The sequence below is a fragment of the Fulmarus glacialis genome, unplaced genomic scaffold (genome assembly GCF_000690835.1).
Source record: "Fulmarus glacialis isolate BGI_N327 unplaced genomic scaffold, ASM69083v1 scaffold24510, whole genome shotgun sequence".
Lineage (NCBI taxonomy): Eukaryota > Metazoa > Chordata > Aves > Procellariiformes > Procellariidae > Fulmarus > Fulmarus glacialis.
Window position 1 is genome coordinate 1 of NW_009186149.1, and position 9,407 is coordinate 9,407.

At 38.7% G+C, this 9,407-nt stretch overlaps 1 protein-coding gene across 1 annotated transcript; it reads left to right on the forward strand.

Moving 5' to 3' along the window:
- Nucleotides 1-2,565: 2,565 nt before the first annotated feature.
- Nucleotides 2,566-6,531, forward strand: MRPL42 (mitochondrial ribosomal protein L42; the record flags this gene model as incomplete). The annotated part of the gene is made up of 4 exons (XM_009586970.1): nt 2,566-2,629; nt 3,618-3,702; nt 4,957-5,120; nt 6,406-6,531. Coding segments are annotated over 4 exons (359 nt in total), but the record flags the coding sequence as incomplete, so codon positions are not given.
- Between the last annotated feature and the right edge of the window lie 2,876 nt (nt 6,532-9,407).

The window sequence follows — 9,407 nt, forward strand, 5'->3', positions numbered from 1 at the left end:
GATAAATATATTGAACAGGACTGGCCCCAGAACTGAACACTGAGGAACACCGCTGGTGACTGGTTGCCAGCAAGATGCAGCCCCATTTGCTACAACTCTTTGAGCTTTGCCGTTCAGCCAGTTCTTCACTCAGCGCACCGTGAATCCGCTCATCCCACAGTTGGACAACTTGTCCAGAAGGATGCTGTGAGGGACAGTTACAAAAAGCCTTACTAAATAGCTCCCTGAATAGCTTAAAGTTTGCTCTCCTGAAGTCCGGTGTAGCAACTCTGCTGTCCTTTTTTCTCATTACACTGAAAATTTTAAACTCAACTATTTCATGATCACTGTGGCCAAGACAGCCACCTGCCATCACATCCCCCACAAGTCCTTCTCTATTCACAAATAGCAAGTCTAGAAGGGCATCTTTCCTAGTTGGCTCACTGAGTACCTGTGACAAAAAGTTATCTCCTACAAACTTGAAGAATTTCCAAGACCTGCTCGTCACAGCAGTATGATATTCCCAGTTGATATCTGGGAAGTTGAAATCTCCCATAAAGACAAGGGCTACTGATCCAGAAATTTCTCCTAATTGCCTATAGAATAACTCATCAGTGCTTACGTTCTGGCTGGGTGATCAGTATAGACTCGTACTACGACAACTCCTTTGTTTTCCATCACCCTAATCATTACCCAGAGACTCTCAACCACATCATCACTATCTGTAAGGGCTGTGCAATCAAACCTCTCCCTTGCATATAGTGCAACACCTCCGCCTTCCTCCTGAACAGCCTGTAGCCCTCCATCCCAGCACTCCAGTCGTGGGACTCATTCCACCAGATCTCACTAGTACTAATGATACTGTAGCTCTGGGAGCTGACCAACGCTTCCAGTTCCTCCTCTTTGTTTCTCATACTGTGTGTGTTGGTGTACAAGCATTTCAGATATGCTCCTGAGCCCTCTGTGCTCCCAGGAGCAGTGTAAATGTTGCCACTAGCATTGCCACGCTCAGGTGATGCTATGCCAACCCTTGGCTCACCTGCTGCACTCCTGTTGGTATCCCCTTCCCCAACGATTCTAGTTTAAAGCTCTCTCGCTCAGTCCTGCCAGCTTATGCCCAAAGATGTGTTTTCCCCATTGGGACAGATGGATCCCATCAGGCCACACTGGGGGAGACTTCACCGGGCTCAGAAACTTACATGTGGATTTGTGTCAGGTTCCGGCAGTAAAGGAGGGGGTTTGCCAGTAGAAGTCAACTACAGAGACCTCCCAGGCCCATCCTAGGCATGCATACCTGCATGGCTGTGGAAGGCAAGATGCCTATGGTATGGTTCCTATATAAGGGACTGTTACTGTTTAACACCTTACGTTAGGTTTATGGTTGGACTCTATGATCTTAAAGGTCTTTTCCAACCTAAATGATCCTGTGATTCTATGAAAAAATGGGAATGGAATCATGGGAAAACTCAGTTGGAAGGGACTTCAGGTGGTCTGTGGTCCAGACTCCTGTTCAAAGCAGGTTCAACTCTGCGATCACACCAGGTCGCTCAGGGCTTTGGCCGGCTGGGTCTTTGAAATCTCCAAGGACAGAGACTGCACAAACCTGCCTGGGCCCCAGTGCCATTGGTTGGCTGTCCTCATGAGGAAAACGTTTCTCTACATATCCAGTCAGAGCCTCTTGTTTCAACTTGCGGATGTTGTTTCACGTCCTCCCACCATGCGCTGCTGTGAACGGACTGGCTCCCTCTCCTCAGTAACCCCACTCCTCATACATAGTCACTGGGGGCTGCTGTTAGGTCTCCCCAAAACTGTCTCTGCTCCAGGCTGAGCCAGCTCCGGTCCTTCAGCCTCTCCCCACAGGGCAGCCTGCAGCCTCTGACCATCTTGGCGGGCCTTCGCTGAACTCATTCAGGTTTGTCTTTTATTAAAGGGCCCCAAGTATCCCTTATTAAAGGACCGTAGTATCTAGATGTGGTCTAACAGGTGCTGAGTAGAGGAAGATAATCCCTTCCCTCAGTCCACTTAGTACCGACCTGGATGCTGCTGTCCTTCTTTACTACTTTTAATTTTTGTGATTGCTTTCCTTGGAGCAACAGGAACCTGGGGAAAGGCGTAAAGTTCTCTAGTGTTACAGCAGCCAAGAGGTTATAGTTTTGTGTTTTGTATAGCATATATAGCAGTCGCCAGCGAAGTACAAATTTGGTTTTTATAATAAATATTGCTATGAATGAAATTATGATCTTTCCTGTAAGTCATGAGGTAATGTTCTTTGCATATATAAAGAATATACTCTAATGGTGAAATCTATAGGTATTTTGTTCATACTGTGATTTTTCTTAGGAAAACAATACAATTGGAAAGCTGAATGTAGGCCATAGCTACCTAGATACTGTATTTTTTGATTGCACTAGAAATCTGTGTAGTAAAGTGAACTTCTATTTAGACAGTATTTGGGTTTTGTTAATCTAAAACTGAGTATGATTATAATCCTCGATTAAGACTTAGAACAGCATGAACATGTAAACATTCTTAAATTTGGCACAGCTCTGTTTTTACATTAGTGTTCTTTACGTGTTTTTTTTGCAGATGGAGCTGTGTATCGTGCTTGCCATAAATCTACATACTCAGTTCTTGCTGAAGACTACAATTGGTACTTAAACGTGCTTTGATGTGTGCCTGTTTCATCTAATGTTTATTCCAGGGCTACTTTCTCTGTTGTGAAGTTGTCACATAATGGTATCAAATACATCTTCTGCCAGTTTTGGATATATGTAATCATTTTACCTAAAGTACTGTTTCCGATCATAATGATTGTGAAGTTAGTATTTAAAGAAATGAGCATAAGGAAAAATCATGCAGGACTCATTCTAAACGTGGTGATGACCCCAGCATCCCTGCAGTTTTGTTTGTGGAAAAGCAAAAGTAGCTAAGAGCAGTCATTTTCATTGATGCTTGTTGTTAAGACAAAGTCCAGGTATTTTTGTGCTGCTGCATGAGTAGCATGAAGCTTGAGTAGAAACCAGAAAAGATGATACAAATACAGTGAGAAACGCAGCATCCATGTCATACAAGGTTTTAGCAAGCTAATGTGTCATGGAAGTTAATAAGGAAGGAAGGTGAGAAGAGAGTCCTACTCCCTCAAGGAACCTCTCAGTAGGACTTTTGGTTCATCATGCTCATCATCTTTTACCAAATATAAAAGTTGGAACCCCAATCAGAGCTTTGTTTTCTGTTCTTTCTTTTGTAGGTGCCATACTTCTTATAAAGGCATGATGTCCTAAGTATCACTGATGATCATTACCCCCATCTGTTGCTACAGTTTTATATGTAATTATTCAAAATGTCAGAGATTTTTTCCAACCCGTATTTTCAGCTATCTTTAATATTTTATTTTAGCCCTTTTTTCCTCTTGATCCAAAAAAAGAAACCTGAAGATGGCTGGGGGGAAAAAAAAAAAGGGAAGGTCAGATCAAGGGTTTGTGACCCTTATTTTGTAAGGATTTATTTTATAGAAGATTCTTAAGAATTCATAAATGCAGGGTCAAATCTGGTTTTCTTTGGGACTTGGGCTGTTCAGTTGCTCAGCATTTCTGAAAATTTTAAGGGATATATTTAAGAGTAAGTTTTTATTTTTATAGCAAAGTGGAACTTGCAGTGACATCAGATTTGAAGACAATTGTCTGCTACCACCCTTCGCTTGAGATTCCATACGAGCATACAAAAGTATGTCGAAATGTACACATTGCTATTTCTTACTCTTGTAAAGGCATAAGCAGCTCATAATTTTGAGTCTTTAGGGCATCTTTTTTTAATTTAAAATAGTGAGGTACTTTTTATTATGTGATCAGCATGTCCGTGAAGTGAGGGAATGATGAACATAGCTGCTACCATGTGGAGGACCTTATTCTCAGTTGAATTGAGGGAAAGTTGCAGAGTAAGAAATGCTTGGATATCACAGCATGTAGTAACTCAAATAGAATTAAGTGACGCACTCAAATACTTGTGCACTACAGAGAAAACTAGTTTCTGTCTATGAGTGTACTCCTCAAAGAGGATGTTTGGAATGCAGGTTATAGTTCACATGTCCTACTGTGTACACATGCAGCAATCTGGGTGAGAGGATATAAAGGAGTGCTGCTGCTGCTGTTGCTTTCTTCAACTCACGCTTTAAATTCCATTCAGCACTCTGGGTTCGTAAACTCCACAAAAAACTTTAAATATTGAATTTTTATCTACCAGTAGTACTTTCAATTTCTTCTTTACACCGACAAAAGTATGTCTAGATAAACTTTTCTAGTGTACACTTTTTGTTTCAATTTCCAGTTCTCAGGTGCTAGTAAAATATTGCAAATGGTAGCTACGTTGCTGAAGTACCCAATGTGAAAATTCTCCATTGAAAACTTAAAACATTTTAGCACTCTTTGCCTGCAAGTTACATATCGGTATTTTAAAATTTATCAGTTGCACGTCTCTCAGGAAAAACAGGTGTAAAAGACTAAAACAAGGAAAAATACTTGTAACGGTGCTAGTAGTTAGGTTTCAGGTTGAGAACAAACGTCTCAGTCTTAGCAGATGCACAAACAATTAGGAAGCTTTTTTAGCGATGATGATCATCACTATGAATAAATTTCTAAATAGGAATAATATAAGTACTTTTGTATTAGTAGAACTGAAGCTTATGATTCAGCTAGTGAATTGTAAAGATGAGATCAGCAATAATGATGACAGCAGTGCTGATTTTAGGGATAGGGTATTCAGATGTAGCACCTGGGGTAATTAGATGTTTCTAAACATCTGCTCCACAGTGATGTGGTTTTGTTTGGGGCGGGGGGTAAACAGCTTTTACAATTACAAGTATTCTGTATCCCTTCGGTTTCAGCTGTTAAGAGTAAATTGTAATGCTATCTATGTAGCTTGGCTTTTTGTTTTTCTCAAAAAAAGGAGAAAAAGAAAATATATACACTACTGTTTTTATAGCCCATACCACGGCCAGATCCAGTGAATAATAAAGAAGAAACCCTTGATCAAGTTTTGAAATCCAGACTGAACGAAAAGGAGCTTAAGAACAATAGAGGTCCTACAATTGAAGAGCTCAGCAAAATGTTTTATACAACAAAACATCGCTGGTATCCCGTGGGACAGTAAGTATTTTCTTTTCAGTGTTTGTTCCTTCGGGATGTAAAAGGAGATACAGGAATAATCTAATGAGTAGATTTAACCTAGGATAAGTCATGTGAGACAAGATAGCACATGGGCTACTACATAAAATCTTAAATGCGGTGTTGTGTAAATGGAAGACTGTATTTTGTAAGGGTTTTTTTAACACTGCCCCTTTGGTAGACTTTGCAACTTCTTTTTTTTTTCTTTTTGCAAAATATGTCACAGAGTAGAAATTTCTTATACCATCTAGTTAGCTACTGGTTCAGGTGATTTGTTAAAGTTGCATAAGTGAAGTTTGCTAAGAGAATCTAGTGTGTAAAATACCTTCAATGGATATAACCAAATACAGCTTGGAAACATGCAATGTCTATTCTGTAACAGCTTTTCAGAAAACAACTTAATGGGATGATTCTCAGACTTAATAATAGTAGAGGTTTTTCATTTGAAATGGTGAAAAGTATACCTTGGTGTGCCTTGTACTCAGAAAGCTAGGAGGAGGAGAGGTGCAAATATGCATGACAGCTTGCAGAGGAACTATATATGTTCAGAAATACCACTGGAAACAAATGACATTCTAGTTTGTGTTACTCCTTTCCAGTTCATGTTACTACACCTTTTGGTAGCTTCTAATTTTATAGCTATGGAGACTTGATTTGGGCAGGTTTTTTTTTTTGTCCACAGAAAAATTTTTAATTTTGTGTTTTGGGAGTAGATGAAATGAATGAAATGGTAAACTTTCTGTGGCCAAAGGGTAGCTGTTGCTTTGACGCACATCAAACAGGATCTTCCTTGTTTTAGGGTGTGAGGAATTAAAAGGAAAGTAGGGATCATTTTTGTTGTGAAGAATTTGTTTTTTAGTTTGTCTGCAAAATATTACACTATTTAACGTACAGTCTAGCATAACTCCTTTATACATCGAGTCTCTTTGTTCTGTAGCAATCATTTTAGCCAAAGGAAAAGCTGACCATGTAATAAAATTAACTTCACACAAAGGATTAAGAATAAACAGCAGCCTTTGTACCTATTCAGCTGTAGAACTGATTGGATTATTGTGTGCTTGTAGCAGATGTAGCAGTAGAAATGAGTAGCGTTACATAACTCCGTGAACAACAGAGACAACGACTAATGAGTGGTGATGGGTTGTGCTCGTGTATCTTGTGTTTTGCTTACTTGTGTAACCTCCAGACCACTCACCGGGGAGAAAGATATCAGGAGAATCAAAGATTCTCCAAAGCTTGCATTCACTGCAGCCTTTTTTTCTTCTAGGTATCATAGAAGACGCAAGAATCCTAATCCTCCTAAAGACAGATAATTAAGATAACTTCTTGTTCATCAGCACTTTGCTATTAATCTTCATTGGAAATAAAAATTACAGAAAATGAGATGTTTGGCAATTCTGTGTGAGTGCTGTAATTGAAACATGCTTAACTAAATTTGTTATTTTCTATTTCAACTAGTTGACAGTAGAAAAACCACAAAACTGCACTACTGAAGCAAGGATCCAGTGAAGGCTATTGTATACACACGGTCAGTGAATGTGCTAGTGTTAGACCTGGATGTAACAGGTGATGGAGTGCTCCGACTAAACTAGGTCAGAGCCTTATCATTGGTACAGCGAATGCATAGAAGTGTTATGTCAAAATGGCAAGTCTAGAACTGGACATGTTAGGGTTTGTTGGGTTGTGTTTTTTTTTTTTTAGAAACCTAGTGACTGAAATGCAGATGAGCTTGAATACTGAGGTATTTATGAAATAGTATTTATGAAAAATATTATGAGGTATTTATGAAAACAGTAAAATAGTTTTGCTTCTTCTATTATGCTTGTAAGATGCCTGATTCTGTGTTTAATCCTACATCAGCCAAGTGATTGTACTTAAAGCTAACATCATGTACTGAAAACTGGCCAACTTGGTTGAATTTTAGCTTCCAAGGCATAATAACTCACCCTTCTAAATCACCCAGCAGTCCCAAGTATCTGAGATAACTTCTGTGTGCATTTGTGGTTTGTGGGTTTTTTTCTGGTAGTGGGTTTGTTTTGGTTTGTTTTGTTTCTTTAAACCCACCCCAACCACCGTTCAGTGAGGATGCTATGTTCGTATATAAATCGAAATAGCTGTAGCTCAGGGGAGGAAGAGTTCTTTGCCTCAGTAAGCTAATTGGGAAAGACTCCGAGCTCTTTCTAGCTTACCTAGTGGGAAGGATTGGCCCTTTACTATATAAAATGCTTTAAATTAAAGAAATTTGGTCTGATTCTACTTCATAGCTTTAGCGTTTTGTAGTGCTTAAATGTTTCTGCTATTAAAATAGTCTGTCATCTAGCATTTTTTCTCAGGAAAAGGAGATCTTTACTCCAGTCTACAGTTTTAGGCATCAGCCCTCTGATCGAAAGGGCTAGCTTGGAACATGGTGCCTCTGCAGAGATCCTGGTGACTTCATTAAGTTTTCTTAGCAGATCCTAATAAATAATCAGAAAATAATTATCCCATATATGTCATACGTTTTAATTGTATTTCCTTTCCACAGCAACTTGGATAAGATAGGAGAGTTCTTGTTTCTTGTGTTAGTCTAGTGTCATTTTGCCAGCATGCGTTACCTGCATATTTTGCTAGAAGTGGGGTACCATATAAAGTCGCTAATCCTGGTCATTGTTAGCATAAAGGACCCTTACTTTTCTAAAGTTATTGCTAAATAACTGGTTTTCCTTCAATTTCCTTTTTTTTTTTATTTACAAATTTTTCTTCCTAAAAAAAGTAATGTTGGATGCATGTAAAAGAACTGCCTTTAAATACTTCTGGAAAATTTTACATAAAGCTAGTCTAAGTATTTATCTGGGTATTATTTTTAATAATGCCAGTTAGCTGATAATGGTTTATTATGGCAGAGCATGAAATTGTTTTGCTTATTCTGTTATGCTTTTAAGATATCTGAGTCCACGTTTAAGCCTACATCAGCCGAGTGATTTTGGCTCCATATTATACGATGTGTTGCTCGCGTGATAACAAACATGTGATCACAAAGGAATGTCTGTTGTGTCTATGAAAATGATTGCTGCTTACTCTGCAAGTTCTATCGCATGAAAATAATTATTTTTTCTGCCTGGAATGTAACTTTTAAGATAGTTTTTAGTAATTTGTAATACAACAAATTTTAGTATTTTCATCAGTTCATGGTGCCTGTGGTACTGACACTGGTCCATAAGTGAGAAGCTTACATCTCATGTTTAGGGGGTTTTTATGTTCCACTGCATAAAATCAAGCCCCCTTTATTTTTGGAAAGCTGAGACCTAATTTGTCACCGTTTGACTTCACTCCAGTGTAAGAAAATATATCCTTGGATTAATTTAAACTTTCAATTTTTTCTCCCCCTTCTTCTCCCTGATACTTTTGCTTATTGTTGCCTAATACCATTAAGACATTTTGCTTTACAGAAACCTTCTGTTATCGCATTTGTGCTTGCCTGTCAAACCCTGTTTATGATCAAACATCCACAATCACTGTAGAAATGCTGGATTTCTCAATGTTTCCCAAACATTCTTGGATGCTTTTCAGGCATTTTGAGGGCCGAAAATCTATGATGTGCTGGACTGCTATCTTTAAAGTACTTCCTTTTCTGACCAGTTGCTGGAAACTGAGTCTAAAACACATGTTCACTACATGTACCCTCTGCCATTTTGTTATTACATTAATGCATAAAATTGATATTTTAAAATCTTTCCCTGCATTACGCTGCCACTCTCAATCTTTCTATGTTCTCTTCTACTAAATCTTTTTCCTGGATCATGACCAAATTAAAATCCTACTCTCACAGCAATTCCAAACTGTCCTCCTGATTTTCCAGGTCTTGAACAACTACATAAAGCTGTCTTTATCTGCTTCTCTTCGCTTGAAAACTTGAATTTGAAATCTACCCATTTGACTCTAGTCCCACTTCTATGCAAAAGAATAATCCATTTGAAAGTTAGTTTGGGATTTCTGTTTTCTGTTGCTCGTCTTTGTAATTGCAAACTTTAGTTGCATAGAATTCACAATGTTAAGTCTGCTCTGGTGTCTGTATCCAGGTTTAGGCACTTAGCCATTTGCTTTGTACCTAGTAGGTAGTGTTTCAGACCTTTTTAGGCTCATTGCTGTGGATAGTATACAGTTGGGTGCATCTTTTAATGTCTCGCTAAAAGTCTTCTCAGGCTGTACTTGCTGGCATGCCATTAGAAAACTGTTTCAGTCAAGTATCAGAACATTTGTTCTCAGTTCAGACCATTTAAATCGCAGTTC